We start from the raw sequence: 20,240 nt of genomic DNA on the forward strand, positions 1-20,240 counted from the left end.
TACGAAACGAAACAAGATTTACGTGTTTCGTATAAATGCGATACAAAACAATATGATATTTTTTGTTTCGTAAAAACGGAACGAAACGAATATTCACATTTTGTACCGTTTCAAACCGAACTTCCGAGAGGATACGAGCAGACGCAGACCCTTAGTAGCAAGGATGTTTTAAATTGAATATGTCACTTGTTATGTGTTTAGTTTTATTAATAAAATTATATGTTAAAATATCGCTAATTATTTTCATATGATCCCAGATTCTCATCCTTTTTTTTCTTGCTCTTATACTTTTTTCCTAATGGTTCATCAGAAGTGCTTCTCCACAATACTTTACGCTTTTGTATATGAGCTCCTATGGTATTCCCATTAACAGCTGCTACAGATCGTTGTATTCTGATACCATTTGATTGGTAACCCAACGAAATGAGGGTAGGGTTGTCACTTCGGCGACCAAAGCTGCGTTGCCTCCCAAAGTATTCTTCAAAGATAACTTGGGTAAAACGTTCAGTCAATACAAAAGGCATTCCATTAGTTAATAAAAACTTGGTAGCTTCAATTAATGAATTCATAGTTATATGAAAAGCTTCATATGTTTGTAATGAAATAAACATTTTTTCACGTTCACCCTGATGAAAATTCCCAATTCCATTTTTATTATTTTCTTGCCGAGATTCGAAGTGTTTTAAAAAGGTGTTTTTCAGCCAATCAAAGCGAGCATCGTTAAGGTTGTGGTAGGGCAACAAAAATTTTTTTCTTTTCAATATGCCTTATGTTTGATTTCGAGTAATTGTAGGGGAGAGCTGGGATGGTTGTCACACTTTTTACATTTTTTGACTGCTCAGCCTTTATTTTTCATCAAATCAATGCCAAACTTTGCACAAAAGTAGTTTAACTATTTCCGGTAACTATTAGAGTATTTTTATGAGATTGAGTAAAATATTTTTTGCTGTAAAATCATTTATCAAAGACCTCTTCCGTGTGACAACCAACCTCACCCACGGGGTTGGTTGCCACATACTAGGGGGCTGGTTGTCACATCTTTTGGTATGTTTTGATTATATTTAAAACTGGTACCAATAAATTTTGTTTATATAATACCAAGAATAAATCTGAATAATCAGAGAAAAAAAAGGCTTTATACTGAAAAAAAGAAAACAATTTATATCGAAAAATTTTTTTTTTTTCAATTTTACTTTAAACAGATATATATATTTATATAACTCTATAAATAAATGCATAGATACACTTCATCTTTAGATGAAATTAAGACTGTAGAAGTTTTTTTGGCAAAATTTGACTTTATCAATTCTTTTTTGCTTCCATTCATAAATGATTTACGATTTTTATTAATATTTTTTAAACAAGTTTTCGTCTCTTTATAATAAGTAAGCCTTTCTTTGACCGGTGAGTTAGTGAGAATCATAGATGAACGCTTTTTCCTACTTTTTTTTGACACTATCCTTGGACCTTCTTTTAAGCAGAGGACTTATACCCTCAGGTAGTATGATTGAATTTTTTAAAACTAATGGAGTGATTGGGTCCTGATTAGAGGTTTCATTTGATACAATTGGATCTTCTATTGCTATATCTACCTGATTATCTGGTATCTGAATAGATTCTTTAAACCTTTTATTTGCTGGTTCTGGTTGCATTGAATAAGGTTTACAGTTTTTTTTAATTTAAATCAAGCTGTGAACAAGGTGGGTCAGGGCGATCAGTTACATAATTAGGACAATAATCAATTTCAGTAAAAATATCAGGATTTAATGGATAAATACCTGTTGCAGCAAAACCACTTAAAATGTTGTGGGAATATACAGCCTTTGGAAATGCAATATTTACTATTTTTGGAATATCATATATTGTAACGGTTTTTCCAGAATTTAATACCACCTATCAAGTCATAGCAGTATTTATATAGTTTTTGAGGGGACCATAAACTGCCCTGTGCAAGGGCTGCAACTTATGCGTGCAGTGCGGTGGAAAGGCAAGCATTACTATTCCTTTTTTTTTTTGCCACATCTAAACGTTCAATACTAAGATGGGTTTCATGATTGTCAAGCAACAATAAACAAGGTTTTTCTTTAGTGCATTTTGTATTGCCTACAAAATGTTGTAGATATTTTACAAAGTTTTCTTCTTTCATCCAATCACTTGCATTGGCATCTCCTGCACTTCCTGTTGGTGCTCCTAATAGAAAATGATTTTAAAAGTTTTTATGAGGAAAAATAAAAAAAGGTTGAATGCTATTTCCAATAGCATTTATTGTGCATGCTAGTGTTACAGGAGTTCCTCTTTCAGCTGACGTGATGGCTCCTACTTGTTTTAATCCTTTTTTGGCAACAACAATTTTAGGTCTTTGTACAGTAGTTACAGTAGTTTCGTCCATGTTCCAAATGTCATTTGGTGAGAACAAGTAGTTTTGCATACAGTGCTGCAAATTGCTGAAAAATAATGCAACATTCTGCTTATTGAAATTTGTTTCTCGACTTAAACTAGTAGCTTCAGGTTGCCTAATGGAAATATTTGGGTGGCGCTTTATAAATCCTGTAAACCAATCCTTACCAGCTTGTTCCTTTACAACCCAAGAATTGGGAACTTTTATATTATTTTTAACTGCAAGCTGGAAAGCAAGCTTTTTTACTTCAGTAGGAGTTAAACCAAAATAAATTTTTCTGCTTTGTCTGGCAATATCTGTTGACTTTTGTATCCTATAATGTTCATGCAGGTGGAATTTTGATTTTTGTCAATTAAATCTGTTATAGAAGCATGCGATAGGTTAGTAATAATAATTTTTTTACAATAACGTGTTGATGTTCTGTAATTAAGGCCATGGCTTTTTGCTGCTGATCTAATAGAAATGTTGTTAAGCTTTACATCTTTAATAGTACACATAGTGATATCTCCAGAAGTATAACCTCTATTAGTTTTTCTTTTAAAATTTCGTACCATGTTTTCACTAAGCAAAGAAAAATATTTGCAAATAATGTATGCACAAGACATTATATATATATATATATATATAATATATATATATATATATATATATATATATATATATATATATATATATATATATATATATATATATATATATACACACACACATACAATACACAGACAATCGTACAAACAAAACAACAAGCAGTTAAAATTCTGTATTCCTTTTTCTATAATTATATTAAATATTTGATCACAATTTAAAGTTATACACATTGAAATAAAAATTATTTAGATTATAGATATTTACTTAAACAAGTATAACACATTGACTTAAGATTTTTAAATAATATCTTTAACATTAAAATATTCCTCAATAATACGGACAAATAAACAAGGAATATTTAAAAGCGGCGTATAGTTTGCAGCACACGGAGTCGATGCAATTGTGACAATCATCCCCATATATTTTATGACAAGCAACCCCTTCTATGTAAGTTGCAAAACACCTGTAAACTTACCTAAAAGCGTATGAATTTCATGAGAATTTTTTGTGGATTAAGCTACTCCAATGAATAAGAAACTTTAAAAATGTACATTCAAAGCACAATAAAGTAATTTTCGTTTGGTAAAAGAAAATTTCTAAGTGAGCAAATTTCAACTTTTTCATATCAAAAACCTATAAAAGCAAATAACTTGTTTTCTACACGCTAAAAAGAGCTGAAAATTACAGTGAAAATGTTTTTTTAAAATAACATTTTGATTAAATGATTTTAAAGTTCTGAATCTTATCTACATTTTCTGTAATAAACTTTGTGACAACCAATCCCCCGTGACAACCAACCCCGCAAAAAAATAAAACCATCTTTGAAATGTCTGTTTTTTGTAATAGTCTTATTCCTGTGTTGCAAGGATTACCGATTAAAAAGGCAAGATTAGCCAAGTTAAAAATAAATCAACTTTTATTTGAAATAGAATTTGGAGTCGAATATGCAGATATTTTGAAGTTGTATTTTATTAGTTGTATTTATTTTTCTCTTATAAAAAGAAAAACAAAAAAGTAATTATTATTAATTAATTTACTAGCAAAAAGCAACCCGTAATACGGGTTATGGTCGGTCTGTTACTTAATTTATAGTGGCTGTTTTCCACAATTTTTAAGTTTCAACACCTTAACTAATACCCTTTTAGGGTATTAGTTAAGGTTTTGCCCTTTAAATTGTAAAGATTAAACCATCTGTAAAAAGAAAATAAAAAATTTGCGGAGGTAAAATAATTTACCAATTACTTAACATTATTTTCGTAATTTACATGAGATGAGTCATATCAGAGTAGGGCAAAACCATTTTCCTCTACATTACTTAATTCAACATATTGCGTTTTTAGTTACTAACACAAAATAATAACGCATCAACATGCTTTAAATTGACGAAAATATAAATCGGAAATATTGTTATATTTTTATATCATGTAGTTTATTTAATCACATTAACGTAAAACGAACGTAATTTATACTTGATTTATTAATTATTTAGTAGCTACTTGTTACATGTTTCTTTAACAAAGGAAATCGACTTTAAAACGTTAAATACACATTACTTAATAAATTTATAAAAAATAACTAAGCCATTGAGTACAAATACGTTTTAAACAAAAAAAAGTTAATTTACAATCAAACATGTGTATAAAAAATTTAAAAATATGTAAACTTTCATCTTTTATATTGCATTAATGCGTCATACGATAAGCCTAAATAAAAAATTGTAAAATATAAGTAGACATAGAATGAAGAGAGAGGGAGAGAAAGAAAAAAAAAAACCAAACAAACTGAAAGACAATATACCTGAGTTTCGGTAACCTGTTGTTGTACTTAAGCTACTGTCATGCAGCTTGTCGGTGTTGTTTTATGACGTTATTTCATGTTGGCTTTTAGTAGTATTTAGTTTAATTAGTTTAATTTAAAAGACATTACAATAGATTTAAAATACTAACTAAAAAACAAAATAACTAATGCTTCAAATAGCCTAACAATAAATCGATAAAAAAAGATAAAATCAAATTGAGATATAAATAAATTGCATTTATATAGCAAAACATATTGTCTTGGCTTATAGAAAATTTTAAAAGCAGAGAGTTCAATAAATTAAACTACCAATGAATTATTTTTAACAAAATATTGTTATATTATGAAGAATGTTACATTATAAAGAATGTGATTTTATGATATCATGTTATGCTGATTGAGTAATGGTTCAAGTTAACTATATCTAAGTTTAATTAATAAGTTTAATTGGTAAAAATAAAATTTTAATTAAAAAAGACAAAAACAAACCATATAAACAAAATATTTTATTAAAGAAAATTAATAAAAATTTACAATAATAAAAAAAAAGTGAAAAAAGCGGCAACAAAAAGGTTATAAATATCTTCACTGATAGAAGACATTTACAACCTTTTGGTTGCTGTTTTTTCTTCGGTGTCTCCCAACACCCCGGTATGGATGGGCCCTCCATTTAAAGGATGGCTCATCTATACCGCCATTGGTACGCCACTTATTAAAGGACCTCTCCGAGAGAGGCCCTGGGTGTTGGGAGCGATATCTTTTATATTGCTCAAAAGTTAACGGATCTAAAATTACAAATAGATGGATATAATAAAAATTAAAAATATTTGCAATTTTATATAATCAAAATATAAAGCATATCCTCACCATTTTCAGAGGATGAAGAGGATGCTAAAAATGTTTAAAAAATAAAAAAAATAAAAAAGAGTTAAACTGGTAAAAAATTTAATCTTAATAAAAATGAGTAAAATGCGAAGTTTAAAGATGTCATATTTGAATTTATCTTAATAATATTAATAAATTAAATAATTCTTTCACCTATAACACATATTTCTCCAGAAAAAATACTTAAAATTTAAAACACAGTCCTACCAGTTGTACTTCTACCAGACACTAAAGATAAAAAATATACCTCAAAATAATTGATAAAATAATATTTACATTAATATATTATAATTTTTTTTACCTAATCCTTTCATTTCCTCCATAAAGTTGTCTAAAGTAAGAAAAAAGACAACTGAAGCTAAAACAAACAAAAACTAAACCAAAATTGACTACAAACTAAACCAAAAGTATAAACTAAAATAAACTTTAAATCTTAGTATCTGTACCTCAGAAGACAAAGGTTGATTGTTCAGAAATGTTTTTTCACTTTTTTTAATTTTTTATTTTTAATTTTTTTCAAAAATATATTTAATGTGCCTCAAGAAAAATTAAATAAAACACGAAAAAATAACAAATTTAAACATCAAGAATAAGCCAATAAAGACTAATTATTTTACTATTTTTTCTCTCCTGGACAATTTCTACAGTGTGAAAACTGACCTTGGACTTTTGAGGTACAGATATAAATACTTCATTTACTTAACTATACTAATCATAATCATATAATTTATACTTAGTTTTTTTTCCAACTCTCCTAAAAGAAAAAATAAAGCTTAAGTACTTGAAGTTTTAAAATTCCAGTTACAGTACAAATAAACAAATTCCTGTTAACAAATATCTAATAGCAAAAAACACTGACTTAATTCTTCCTTGACTTCGGTATCTAAATAATCAAAGCACTTAAATGTATAGACGGTAAAATATCTACTTAACTTTTTAAAAATAAACTCATTTAACTAATGTAATTAATACCATTATTAGCTCTTTCTTTATCAACTAAAGAAAATAAATCTTAATTAAACTTACTTGATATAATATAATAAAAAGCTTTCTTATTGAGAATTTTAAATTTCTTCTCTTTATTACTGACAATTTTAAGTAGGACCTAAGTTCTTGGGCTTATTGTAAAAATTATAAAAACCTACTATTTTACTTTAAAGTCAACAACGATTTTTTAAAAAACATTTTAGTTACTTTTTAAAAAAATAAATCCTTTAAAACTTACTATCTCTCTCTACATTGTTGCCAACTAAACAGAAAAACAAACAATTGATAGTGAATTTTCACTATGGCAGTAGGTTAAGTTGATTAAATCGATCTTTGATCTATTCAATCGGCTCTAACTGTTTACAACCTTATCATTAAACTATAACTATTTTCTACAACCAGGGGCCAATGCTATAAACAATTCGAAGTTTTTTTCGAGAAAAAAAATCTTTCGTAAAAACGCAATTTTTCACGTACGAAAAAAAGTTCGTAATCTCGAAGAATTTATCGCTGTTTGTATTTTTTTCGGCCATTGCTATAAAGCATAAAACGTATACGTCACTAAAATTCACGAACTTTTTTATCCGTAATACATAGTAGTTATATAATAGTAATTTTTATTGTAATTTTTATTTATTAGGCCTAATTAATGAATTTTATTAGTCATTAAGTATGCTGTGCTGTCTATTCTACTTTTATGAATATTTTTACATTCTAGTATTTGGTGTTTAAAAAAGCTGTGTAAAATTAAAGTAGGAACATGAATTTAATTTTTTCGGGCGAAGACTTAGATTTCGAAGTTGCAGAAAATTAGCTTCGCCACCGATTGCCTCGAGAGGTTGGTGTTTAAAACATTACTTAAAATTACTATATATATATATATATATATATATACATATATATATAATGATTTTTTATCGAACAAAATCAGAAATCAAACTAAATAGGCGCAGAAATTATATTTTTGTTTTGTTTTTCAATATCATTTTAGTTTAATGGTCGCTTTTTTAACGAAGATGTTTCTGACAACGTTTTTCGAGAGCAGTATCGAGTCCCAAGAGCTGTATTAGATTTTTTAGAAACTAGGCTTAAAGATGATTTGCAACATTATACTAAGCAATTTGCAACATTATACTAAGCATTTCTTCATTTTATTGGCACAAATGTTTTTTTTCATGTTCTCAGAGACTGTCATGGAATCTTTACCAACACAATTTATCGTATTATACACAGTGTAGGGGAAGCTATTTTCAATGTTAGTGTATTAAGTTAATAAAACTATTGGAAGTATATATATATTTACATATATATATATATATATATATATATATATATATATATATATATATATATATATATATATATATATATATATATATATATATATTTAGATATATATAAAATTGATATATACTATACATTACATCATGTTATCACTGTTAATTTTATATACTGTAATATATCTCTGCTGTTTTTGAATAGAATGATTAAATTGCCATTATTATTACCCTTGTTATATATCATTAGCACTGTTAGTAGCTTACTTTACATTAGTTTATAACTATTTGTATATAAACTCGAATGTAAAATCTTTATTTAGAAATATGATTGATTGATTACATACTTATATTATGTTAATATATACTATATATTACATACTTATACTATAACATTTGTAAATATATATATATACATATATAAAATATAATGTAGCAATACATATTTTTATTTAAATAGTTTGCTAATTAAAACATACTAAGCTTCCCAAGAAGAACCTCTTTGTTTTCTCTGATCTTTATTGCTAGTAACATTTTAAGTTCTTTAAACAGCATTTTATTTTGTTGTGTATTTGTGTATTATTTTGTTGTGTATTTGTGTATTATATGGCATATTTATCAACTCTTTATACTTTTCTTTAGTCAAACACTATGAAAAATTTGTTTAACCAGAATTACTATCGAAAACCTTCATAAATAAGTATGGAATTTTAAATTCATGCATGCATTGTTAACGAAGCACAACAAGGAACTGAATAATCGATTAAATGCAGATTTTAAGTAATTAGTTTATTATGAAGTTACCAAAATCCTTTTAAGCTTTATCTATAAAATATCTGCATAAAAACACAAACAAAGAATGTTCAATGATTTTGAAGCGCTAACGTTGTTCCAACAATGGCCGCCAAAAATCACGAAGAAAATATCTAAAATTGAGATCAAAAATCTATCTGAAGTTTTTTTTCGAAAAAACGCATTTTTTATCTGAAAAGGCGATTCCCTTGTTCGTTTATAGCATTGGATTTAATAGCGAAGTTTTTATCTTAAAAACGGAGTTTTTTGAATGTTTATAGCAATGGACTTTTTTTTTCTTCGCTTTTTACGGTAAAAACTTCGTGTTTTACGGAAAAAACTTCGTTTTTTATGTTTATAGCATTGGCCCCTGGTGTAATTTAACATAGATATTTTTTAATTATAAAATATTTAAGATTATAAGATTTTAAAAATTTAACATAGATATTTTTTAATTATAAAATATTTAAGAATATAAGATTTTAAAAGCCTGAAATTTTAAACCTACTTAAAAAAAAAACACATTAAAAAGTTTTTTTTTTCCTTTTTAAAACTTACTTTCTTCAATTATACTGTTGTCATCTAAACAGAAAAACAAACAAATATTGAATTCGATTCTTTCTTAAACCTCTTTAATTACTTCAATATTAAAATAATTATTTAATCTTTCTGGATTGAATTAATTTACATAAATTTTCCTCTAAACCAATTTATTATTGTAAAGTTAATTTAAATCAACAAACATAAACGAACTGCAATTTGTAACATTTCATTATAACAAAAGGGAACAAAACTTACTTCTTAGTAATTCAGCGACTAAAAATAAACATATCTTTAAGAACTAACTACCTAACATGATACGAATCAGTAACATGACACACATCAAAGTAAATACAAACCTTCATCGACGATTTGGGACATTCTATCAATTCGATATAAAAATAAAAAGAAATATAAGAAACAAATTTAATATAAAAATAGACATATTAAGATATAAAAAAAAAATGTAAACGATTTAAGTGATAAAAGAGTATGTAAAATCAAGATGACCGTGTTGTCATTACAATAACAATTTATAAAATTCTCTCCTTTCTTCTCAGCTTTTACAATTTATATATGTTTTCCAAATTCATTGTGTACAATGAATATTCATTGTGTACAATGAAAATTCATTGTGTACAATGAATTTCTTTACAATAAATATATGACGCACGCACAACGCTCCTTCTGATGCGCGATACAATAATGCAATTTTTACGCTAATTACAACACAGAATATAACCTACTTGAAAGATATGATAAGATGTAATAGAACAGATATAATAGAAACGTGCTTTTTTAAATAACTGGAAATTCCAATCTCAAAATTCCAGAACAGAAGAAAAACTAACAGCGCACAAACAAAACCTGTCCTTCACTAAGCGTAACAAAACAACCAAGAGTAACTAAAAAGTAAAAGCGCATTTAACTTTAGCATTACATTATTACAAATTACATTACGATTAGCATATTCAATTAATTGCATTGTGTTTAGCAATTTTAATCAATGCCTAAAATAACTCATCAATGCGTCTAACTCATTACGCAAATAGTTAGTTTATTTACTAATATGTGCAGTAAACATATCTGGACATGAGAGCCAATTTGTCTTAACTCCATTTTTTGTGAATGAGTAAAATACAAATTTGATATTTATGTCGCATATTCCGTCTGGGCCATATTGCTTTCTAATCGTTGTTTATTGCGGTTTAATAGGAAACCACAATCGATTAAGTCTTAAATCCCTTTTATGAGCCAAAAAATCTTAAAATAGTATTTTTACTGTACTATCACATTTAGCTTCCAAAAATGTTTCAAATTGGCTTTAAAGGTCACGTAACGTAGCCTTTAAAGCCAATTTGAAACATTTTTGGAAGCTAAATGTGATAGAACAGTAAAAATAGTTTTTAACCTGACATACTTTCATGTCTGTTAACCAAGCTGACCGCACCCGGGTCTTGTTAAGTCTGTTCAACAGACCATTTTTATATTGTGGCCTCTTTGTTTCAATAGTTTTTGGTAAACGGTAATTTGCTACCATTTACTAAAAATTCCTTTTGTTACTCGAAATTTAATTCTCTTAAATATTTTGACACTAATAAAGGACCTCCCTTCCCCGTTTTTGCTTTAATGGTGGCCAGGAGAATAGTTATTTTTATTAGGAGAAATGAAGTTTTTGATGAAGACCTTTTACCAAAATAATATAATGTAAAATCTGTTTCGAAGTACAAAAGGATTAACAATTCTAAAAAAAAAAAAAAAATCAAATTCAGATATAAGTTGCATTTTTGGCATAATGATGCCTTGGCTTTTAGTAAATGAACAAAAGCAGTAAGTTCCAATAATGAAACTACCTATTATTCATTTTTAACAATAGACACCAACGTGAAGATAAGCCAAGTAGTCTATCAACACAAAACAGCACAACAATAACACATAACAATAGAATATTTACACCCTTGATCCTAAATTCCAGCGAAAATAACTAACCAAATTAAAATATGAAATGCAAAATTAGAAAACCAATTTAAAGTTAACTATATTTATCTTTTTACTAAACATATAAATACAAAAAAGTATATTTGTTTTTACGTTCAATATTAGTTATTCAATTACTTCAAATTTAGGACATTAAAACACCCTAGATTTAAAGATCAAGGTTGCATACTCTCTCATACACATTACGCTAAACATTAACAGACATTATTATGTGTTTCCAGAATAATTAAAAAAGGCTAGACAACACCTAGCTCTAAAGCAGTAACACCGCCTGGCACTAAATGCTGCCAAGTCACACCTCTGCTATAAGTACACCGCTTGGCTGGCAAGATTATCAATCTTGCTCAACATAATGCCAAGTCACACCACTTTGAAAACATGGAAACAACATAATTTAAACATATATACGACTATAAACAAATATGGTGGTATATAACACATATAAACACATTTTATAACAATATTAAATGACAGGATATATTTATCAAAAACTATGAAAAAAAATATGAAAATAATAAATAAAGTTATACATACAAAATATGCTCACAACCTACAAACAGTAAATTTTCGAAATTAAAATCTAAAGACTATAAATTAAGAACATTAGAAAATATAACATTATTTGTGTAACACTTTTCACCTACCATACCTTGAATGAGATGTTTATCAATTTTGAAAAACAAACTATTAAATGCTCTAGTTCTTGAACATGCAACATATAGTTGACCATGAGAGAAACACGGTTTTTTGAGATATACCACAACTCTATCAAATGTTTGACCTTGACTTTTGTTAATTGTCATTGAATAAGCCAATCTGACAGGAAACTGACGACGTTTTAGAACAAAAGGTAAATTAGAATCTGATTGAGCCAATTGAATTCGAGGAACAAAAACCCGTTTACCACCAGAAACACCAGTCAAAACCTCTGCATCAATATAATTATTTTGAATAGCACAAACCTTCATTCGAGTACCATTGCATAACCCAGCTTTGAGATCTAAATTTCTAAGTAGCATAATTACACAACCAATTTTCAATTTTAAACAATGAGGTGGCATACCTGAAGGAGTTAAGCTGTTCAAAAACTCAACAGGAAAGTTATTCCTTTCATTAGGGTCATCAGTATCAATTTGATCAGCACTTAAATAAATTTTGACTTCACCCGGCAGACATTCAAGCACTTCTTCATTGATTGATAATGAATCAAAATTGGTTGGTGTTAAAATCACACGTTTAGAATAATCATTTTGATCAGCATCTCCAAAAATCTTTTCAACAATCGATTCATTTTCTCTAATAATGCACTGATTTGGTATTTCAATGCATCCTTTAAAAGGATCCTCCCCTTTGACAGGTATTGTTCCATTCCCAAGTTTTAATAGCCATTGGGAAAATTCACCTTCCCCATCTTGTACTCTCATATTTTCAGTTAATGCAAACTTCTGCACCCATTGCCAATGCAAAGAACATTTTATACACGATTCTAGTATTTCAGCTGGTTGTCCTCTTTTCACAACAGGCAGAATTTGCCTAAAGTCACCACCAAAAAGAATGATTTTTCCTCCGAACGGATGGTTGTTGTTGCAAATATCTTTTAACAACCTATCAATTGCATTTAACGCATGTTTAGGTATCATGGATGTTTCATCAAGCAAAAACAAACTAACTTGTCTTAAAAAATGCCCGTGTATAGAATTAGGAGTTGCATTACATGTGCTATTATCCAATATTGGAACAGGAAGTTTGAACAAGCCATGCAATGTAGATCCATTTGAAAGAAGAGTTGCTGCTATGCCAGTCCATGCAGCTGTGGCAGATTTAAAGCCCCTACTTATGGTTTCAGCAATCAAATAATTATAAGTAAAGGTTTTTCCACTACCAGCTGGTCCATCCATGAAAAACAATCTAGAATGTTGATTTTCTACACTTGGTTGCTCATTCAGTGCAGCAAGAATAGCATTACATACATTTAATTGATTGACATTAAGCAACAGTCTCATTCGATTGGCTTCGTCAATAGATTGTTGAACATTTTCATCAAAATTTTCTAGATTTAAACCTATAAACTCATCAATAACTGGCAGATTGTAATCAGCCGGCGTTTTACCACTTTGATTAATAATCTTTTCAATTTGATGAAGAGTAGCTTGTTCAGCTGTCAGAAGTGGGAATGAGCGGTGAATGAAATCTTCCATCATAAAAGCTTTGTATGAATTCCAGAGATCTAAAGGATTGTCAGGTTCACAAAAAGTCAAAATAATTGAAAACAACTGTCTAATTTGTTTGGCATACGTGTTAAAACCGCCTCAGAGAGTGTATTCTGCCATTCAGTGTCATCTTGCAGCAAGCCTTTCAAAACACATGCTTCACGAAACGTTTCAAGAACATTACCATTAACAGTACGCACGTCCTCCCAAAATGTTGCTCCTTTTACTTGCAAAAGTAACAACCTAAGAAAAAACAATTCTCCAGTTGGATTAACTTTATACATTCTTACTATTACCTTATCACCGCCCCTTTGTCTAACCTTCCATTTACAATGTTTATCATCAAATATAAAGTGATAAGGAATGTCTACATAAGAATAGCAATGTGCTCTTTTATTTTCAGTATTTAACTTAAACCATGCTGTTAGGTGCGTATCACGTTGAGCTGCACGATCTAAAGCCATTTGTTCTGCTCCTTCTCTAAAATACACTAATTGATTTTCAGGTAGATGAACTTTAAGGCGTATAATAGTGTGTGACATGTGACTTATTGGATACTCAAAAATTCGCCACAATGCTTCAGGTGCACTAACATTACGACAATCTAAAAAAGTGTTTACTTCATCATGATTAATTTGATCATTTATTAAAATATTGGCACAGTCTTGACCCTTGTATATGTATTTGTACAAATATTTAACAGCCTTAACAGACATGCAAGCTTCAACATTAATGTGAGCTTGATATTTCTTTGATAACCATGGATTGTAAGGTACCACCCAGCGGTTATCTACATTGTTACCTTTAATATTGATAACCAAACCATTATCACGACGTCTATATCGCGGATAACCATTATGAACTGCTACTGTGTTAGCATTAATTTCTTTAGGATAGTTTTTGCTACACACCCCATCTTTCATGCAGGGAGAATTTGGATTCAGTATGCCACATGGACCGTGAATCATGCAAGTTTTAACAACGTCATAAAGGTCTCGAATAACAATCGGATCTGGAATTTCAGCAGATATTAAATTATTGATATCATGTGCTGTTTCAAGCTTATCATCATTTGCAAAGTGAAATAAAATATGAACATGTGGCAAACTACGCTTTTGAAACTCAATAACCTGAACATGTGTTACAACTTTCCCTAATACACCATGCTTAAAAATGTCATTAAGAAGGTTATTTAATTTGAGTTTAAATACTCGAATAACCAAGTCAGGTCTATCATTTGCTGTCTGACCTGGATATAAATTTTCAGTTATCTCGCGCCATTTTGGGTTGCAAGTGAAAGTAATAAAAAGATCTGGTTTACCATCCTTTTTATTTATAGCCATAGCATCTTCAAAGTTTTCTTTTAAAGCTCTAGGACTTCCTACATAAGTTGATGGCAAAACTACAACACGCCCGGGTCTAACATTATGATCATTTCTGAGGTTGTTTACATGGTCGTGTAAGACATCATATTGCTCGCTTCTCAGTTTGTTTTGGTTATTTCTGATGAAAGCAAGACGCTGGCCTTCAATTTTAACATACGCATCAACAGCATATTGCTGAAACAGTTTTTTGCCATAAAAGAGTGAAGAAAAAAATTGTCTAACTGAAAGTTAATATTTGTAATACTGAGATAATGTAACATGATTTCTAACCAATGTAGCACGCTTAGGGTTGTGAACCAATTGATTATGCCAACCAGCATCACCCCTCGGAAAAAATAGAGGATAAACCATAGGATCTAAGTTGGCAGACAAACTTGATATAGTTTTAAGAGGTTGACCTCTTGGGTAAATAACAACTTCCCTGGAAGCAGGTGGTGCACCATCTTCACCAACAAATACAACTGCAACTTCGTTATGTGAAGGGAGATTATAGCGACGTCTATCTTGCCCTTCAAGTAAAGACATTTTTACAACTGACACTGAGCGCCCTTCTAGAGCTGCTCGACGAACTTCTTCATCTTCCACTTCAGCCATGTTTTTAAATGCAATAGCAAATGGGTTTTCTTCACTAATAATAGTTTGCAATCGCAACATTAAATCATTTAAGCAAAGATCATTACCACGTTTTTGCATTCTAAAATTTACTGCTGCAAGTGGATCATAAATGTATAGTTGACAATATGTTGGCAGAACATCTTGATTTGGTCTTAGATTACCTATACGATGAAAAACTTGACCACATATTCTAAAACATGGCGGCCCATGATTCATGGTTTGAACTACATTAGCTTCAAATGAAGCAAAAGAAAGACAGGCATTATAATTTCTAATATATTTTAAAAAATTCAGATTGGCATTTCTATCTGCATAGTTTCCTTTAAATAAATCTTCTAAATCTTGTGGAAATGATGAAGGTTGCGACAAAACTACCTTTCCATTATGGCAACATAAAAAATGTGTTTCATCAGGAAATTTCTTAGCACCACAATGCTGACAAACATAATTCATTTCTCCTAAATAATTATAATCTGGAATAGTATTGCTTCTTGCTATACAATACATTCTTTCGTATCTAGCAGCATTTCTAGCATTTTGTCGATTATTAATTTCATCTCGCTTATGTCTATCTCTTTCATTTCTGCGACGATTATTTTCAATTCGCCTAATTAAGCTCTCCTCATTTGGGTTTGAATTATTTGCTGCTTGCCGAGCAGCATTTCTAGCATTTTGTCGATTATTAATTTCATCTTTCCTGAGCCTATCTCTTTCATTTCTGCGACGATTATTTTCAATTCGCCTAATTAAGCTCTCCTCATTTGGGTTTGAATTATTTGCTGCTTGCCGAGCAGCATTTCTAGCATTTTGTCGATTATTAATTTCATCTCGCCTGAGCCTATCTCTTTCATTTCTGCGACAATTAACTTGCCTATTAACATTTCCATTTTCTAAACTAATATCTGCTTCTAGCCTAATATCATCCATTTAAACTTCACTTTCAATTGAAAGTTATACGAATCAGAAAAGAAACGAATCCTGAAGATCGCGATCTTTCCTATATAATTTCCTTTCTACTCTAAATAGCACACACAAATAATTTTTAAATATAACAGACTGTCATTTAAATTAAATTATACAATAATCTTATGACTATAAAAAAATATATATATCAGCTGGGAGATGTTTGAAAAAAATTAGCTTAGCAAATAAGCAAAAAAATTATTAAAAACATGCAATTCTAATAATAAACATACTGCTAACAAAGAAAAATTAAAAAAAAACAAACAAAAAAAAACATTGTAAACCCTTTTTTGCAAACTTAAACATTTCTTCAAAAAAAAATTATTAGCAAACATTTTTTAAAAATTCACATAACTCTACAATATTTTGTTCTTCTATACCACATAAATGCATCATCTGATAAATCTAAAATAAAAAAATGTAATGAATAAGTAAATAAATAAGAAAAACATTACATACAAAAAATGAAAATCCATGAACCTTAAAGAGAAAAGCTGTAATGATTTACCAGAGGAGTTGTAAAATATTAACATTTTATGTTAGCTTTTACAAAATAATTCATGCTGGAACATCATGATTCCAGAATATTTATAGCAAAATCATGTAGTAAACAGCGCTAAAGACAAAAAATCAAATTGAGATAAATCAAATTGTATATATGGCAAAATAATTTGTATTGACTTTTAGATTATTGATTTTTAATAAAACTACCTATCCATTTTTAACAATAGACACCAACATGAAGATAAGCCAAATGTCTACTAACTCAAAAGATAACAAAAAAACATCACAGCAACAGCACACAACAATAGCACACACCATAAGTTAATATAATATATGTAGATAATAACTTAAGTAAGATAACATTCTTATATAACAAAGCATAAGTAACAACATTACGCAAAATGTTATTAAAATACATTATTATGTATTTTTAGAATAATCTTTAATAATAAAGGCTTGAAAACAGCTAGACCAAAAGCAGTAACAGTTTGACACTAAACACCATCGTGTAACCCTCTGTTAAAAGTACATCACTTGGCTGGCAAAGTTGACAAATCTTGCTCTACACGTTTACCAAGTAACAGCACTTTGAAAACACGGAAACAACATAATATAAACATATGTACCAACTATAAACACAATAAATATGTTTAAATATGTATATAAGGTTAAATATATATACCTCATATACATATTTAAACAAATTTTTAAAACAATTATATAACACATATCAACACATACACAAACAATAAAAAAACACTTTACATTATTTTAAAAACACATTGATAAAACAGCTATAAGTGTGCAAATAAAAATTTTAAAAATGATGCCAGAAAATTAAAAAAAGATACAAAATATATATTTACATACAATACTCTTTACCTTCTTTTTTTTTTCATAAGAACTGTAATCCTCACAACAAAATTTAACCTTTACATACAATAACATGTGACATGCCATGTCAGTGTTGGCACAAAATTTTAATTTATTTTTCTAAATTTTCTAAAAAAGAACAAAAATAATTATAAGCATCACAAAAATTTCAAAGTAGTAATAACCATTTTATGGAAGTAGCATTAGTGTAACTTTAAATAATATCCATACCCCTATTTTCTTTCTAAAAATTAAAATAACAAAAATAAAAATGCTGAAAGAAAAGCTAAAACAAACAAAATACAAACGATTTAAAAGATTAAAATCCTTTCTACTTTTTCTGATAAAAATTTAAATCCTTTCTACTTTAGCTAATAAAAATGTATATATAACTATTTTATATACTTACTTCAATTATAATATGATCTTAACGATTATCATTTCTCTTAACATGATTCTTTATGTAATATATCTAAACTAATGATTAGATTTCAAAAGGAAAAAAGTTTCAACTCGCTGAAGAGATCTTTCTCCAATGGCCGCGTGCATTTAGAGAACGCGCTTTTTCAAAGCCTAGTAACTAATGACGAAACGACGTTAAACATTAAACGTTAAACGTTAAACGTTTCTGTGCTAATTATATTAAGGATTGTACTTTTATATATAATATAATGTATAATACTTTTAATTTGATTTTAGTCGCTGTTTGGTATCTAATTGCCAATCTACTGCACCTTCTTGATTTAAAAATTCTTTAAAGGAGTTCCTTACTTTTTTTGCAGTGTCAGAGTAGTTATTTGATGTACTATTGATAACTAAACCATTTACACTTGGCGCCTCTTTTCTCCAATAACCAAGTTGTATTCCATTCGGTCCATTCTGATCGACATAGTTTGAAGGGCAGTGACTATTATTGTTAATTATATTTTCAGTCATTAGAAAGTTTTGTAAAGCAACTACAGCATTTGTTATTGCAATAACATTTTCAACATTGGCTATAATTGGTTTATGAAAAACACGAAATCTACTCGATACAATACTTAAGGCATTTTCAACAACTCTTTGTGTTCAAGTAAAACTATACACTCTCCGAACAAGGGTATGCTCCGAAAAACTTTAAAGGGCTCTAACGGTTTAGGCTGACGAGGCATCCTAAAAGTTCTGATAAGAACTTTTTTTTAAAGTTATTTGTAAGAACCCTTAAGAAGGGTTCTTGGTGGAACCTTAATGGACGGGGTGTCCCGTCAGCCTAAACTATTAAAGCCCTGTAAGGTTCTATTAAACCTAGCATATTGTTGTGATTATTTTAGACACAATTGAAAAACAATTTTTAAAGCTAACTTAAGATGCGTCAAAATTCTATACGGTAAAAGCATTTTAAGATTTATTTTCATGAAAAAAGTATTGAGTTACTACTATTAAAATATTTCGTAGAATTAACTTAATACAATTAATCTAATAAGTAGTAAATAAATCTTCGAATTTTTTTTATGAAATCTATAGCGAAAATAACTTAAATCATTTCTTCAACAGTTTTGTAACACGGTGTACAGGCCTTGGTATGTCGTCACTTTCACTTGACAAACCAATTGATGCATGTTGCACAAATTTTAGCCTATTTGAAATTTTTGGATGATATTTCGCATTATACAAGTAATTAACTCCGATCAAACATGTTAAAGCAAGAACGTTGTATATCCCGGAGTCATCGCGCATGACTTCGACATAGTCTAATACAATCGTAACTTTTAGAGATGTTGCCATATTTTCTTGTTCAAAGTCAAACACAATGGTTGGCGAATGCACTAACGGCATTTTACCCGCAACAAATTAATGGTCGCTGCAATCTCTTTTGAATAACCATGGAAGCATGAGAAAGACAGTATTCATCATCATTTCTAAAAACAATTATAATTCAAAAAAACGTCGCGGATTAGATATTTTTACTTATTTTTAAAAATACTTGTTAAAAGGACACCTTAATATTCACATAGAGTATTTATTTACGTAGAGTAATTATTTTAAATACATGTTTTTATAAAATATTTAAAAAATGACCGCATTTTGTTATTTATCTAGAGCCTAAAAACTGTTTATGCTAAAAAACAGTTTTTATCCGACTTTCACACACACACACAACAGGTCACAAGATATATATATATATATGCACATATTAATCTAATTTTTTTATTTTACTAATTTTACTTATATATACTAATTTTTCTGCAACATAAATTTTTTTAATAATAACTAATAAATAAAAAGTCAACGGCCTATTTAATTAGAATATTAGGTTCCATTTTCCGTTACTTTTTCTTATTTGAAATAAATTTAAATTTTTCTATAACTTTTTTTTATTAGGATACCTAATAATTTGTATTAGGTTACCTAACCCATAAGGTAATCTTTTTCTGACCTATACTACAGT

The 20,240-nt window shown here is 28.8% G+C and overlaps 3 protein-coding genes and 1 long non-coding RNA gene across 15 annotated transcripts in view; all 4 read right to left on the reverse strand.

The window, feature by feature from the left end:
- LOC149880876 (uncharacterized) overlaps window positions 1-16,663 on the reverse strand; it is a 189,979-nt gene extending 173,316 nt beyond the window's left edge. The window contains exon 1 of the mRNA XM_090067846.1: window positions 15,039-16,663. Within this exon, the coding sequence (XP_089923972.1) occupies window positions 15,086-16,399 (1,314 nt within the window). The 5' untranslated portion in view covers window positions 16,400-16,663 and the 3' untranslated portion in view covers window positions 15,039-15,085. The remainder of the gene's footprint in view (window positions 1-15,038) is intronic.
- Window positions 4,446-10,128, reverse strand: LOC149880898 (uncharacterized). Of its 10 annotated transcripts, none has more exons than XM_090067847.1 (10): window positions 10,011-10,128; window positions 9,624-9,646; window positions 9,523-9,540; window positions 9,283-9,306; window positions 6,894-6,917; window positions 5,970-6,026; window positions 5,876-5,896; window positions 5,651-5,674; window positions 4,784-5,568; window positions 4,446-4,689 (listed from the first exon to the last, which is right to left on the reverse strand). In XM_090067847.1, exons 2-9 carry the CDS (start codon window positions 9,643-9,645, stop codon window positions 5,369-5,371), a joined length of 390 nt encoding a protein of 129 aa, XP_089923973.1. In that variant the 5' UTR covers window position 9,646; window positions 10,011-10,128; the 3' UTR covers window positions 4,446-4,689; window positions 4,784-5,368. The 10 variants fall into 10 exon arrangements, with proteins under 10 accessions (XP_089923973.1, XP_089923975.1, XP_089923974.1 ...); XM_090067849.1 differs by lacking the exon at window positions 10,011-10,128 and adding an exon at window positions 6,402-6,422 and having other exon boundaries at window positions 5,970-5,999; window positions 9,624-9,754; XM_090067848.1 differs by lacking the exon at window positions 10,011-10,128 and adding an exon at window positions 6,641-6,664 and having other exon boundaries at window positions 5,970-5,999; window positions 9,624-9,754.
- LOC149880899 (uncharacterized) lies at window positions 13,765-14,815 on the reverse strand. The gene is made up of 2 exons (XM_090067901.1): window positions 13,962-14,815; window positions 13,765-13,792 (listed from the first exon to the last, which is right to left on the reverse strand). Exons 1-2 carry the CDS (start codon window positions 14,813-14,815, stop codon window positions 13,765-13,767), a joined length of 882 nt encoding a protein of 293 aa, XP_089924027.1.
- A 57-nt stretch (window positions 16,664-16,720) lies between the features above and the next one.
- LOC149880900 (uncharacterized) lies at window positions 16,721-18,419 on the reverse strand. 3 transcript variants are annotated; one of them, XR_016445362.1, is made up of 5 exons: window positions 18,222-18,419; window positions 17,822-17,941; window positions 17,147-17,525; window positions 16,944-17,051; window positions 16,721-16,840 (listed from the first exon to the last, which is right to left on the reverse strand). It is a non-coding gene; the product is annotated as an uncharacterized LOC149880900 (long non-coding RNA). The 3 variants fall into 3 exon arrangements; XR_016445361.1 differs by having other exon boundaries at window positions 16,944-17,525; XR_016445363.1 differs by lacking the exon at window positions 17,147-17,525 and having other exon boundaries at window positions 18,222-18,415.
- Window positions 18,420-20,240: the final 1,821 nt, after the last annotated feature.

This window comes from Hydra viridissima, unplaced genomic scaffold, assembly GCF_058129835.1.
Source record: "Hydra viridissima isolate aposymbiotic clone 2 unplaced genomic scaffold, HvirCarnegie_v1 scaffold_12, whole genome shotgun sequence".
NCBI lineage: Eukaryota > Metazoa > Cnidaria > Hydrozoa > Anthoathecata > Hydridae > Hydra > Hydra viridissima.

What these genes read in the sequence shown, in the direction of transcription:
- LOC149880898 (XM_090067847.1), bottom strand. Translation starts at nt 9,645, where the DNA reads ATGTCCCAAATCGTCGATGAAG. An exon ending in CAACAGTATAATTGAAGAAA is followed by an intron (nt 6,918 to 9,282) that starts GTAAGTTTTAAA and finishes TTTTCTGTTTAG; the next exon opens with TTGGCAACAATGTAGAGAGA. An exon ending in CTCTTCATCCTCTGAAAATG is followed by an intron (nt 5,569 to 5,650) that starts GTGAGGATATGC and finishes TTGTAATTTTAG; the next exon opens with ATCCGTTAACTTTTGAGCAA.
- LOC149880899 (XM_090067901.1), bottom strand. Translation starts at nt 14,815, where the DNA reads ATGGCTATAAATAAAAAGGATGGTAAACCAGATCTTTTTATTACTTTC. An exon ending in CTACCTGAAAATCAATTAGT is followed by an intron (nt 13,793 to 13,961) that starts GTATTTTAGAGA and finishes TGTAAATGGAAG; the next exon opens with GTTAGACAAAGGGGCGGTGA.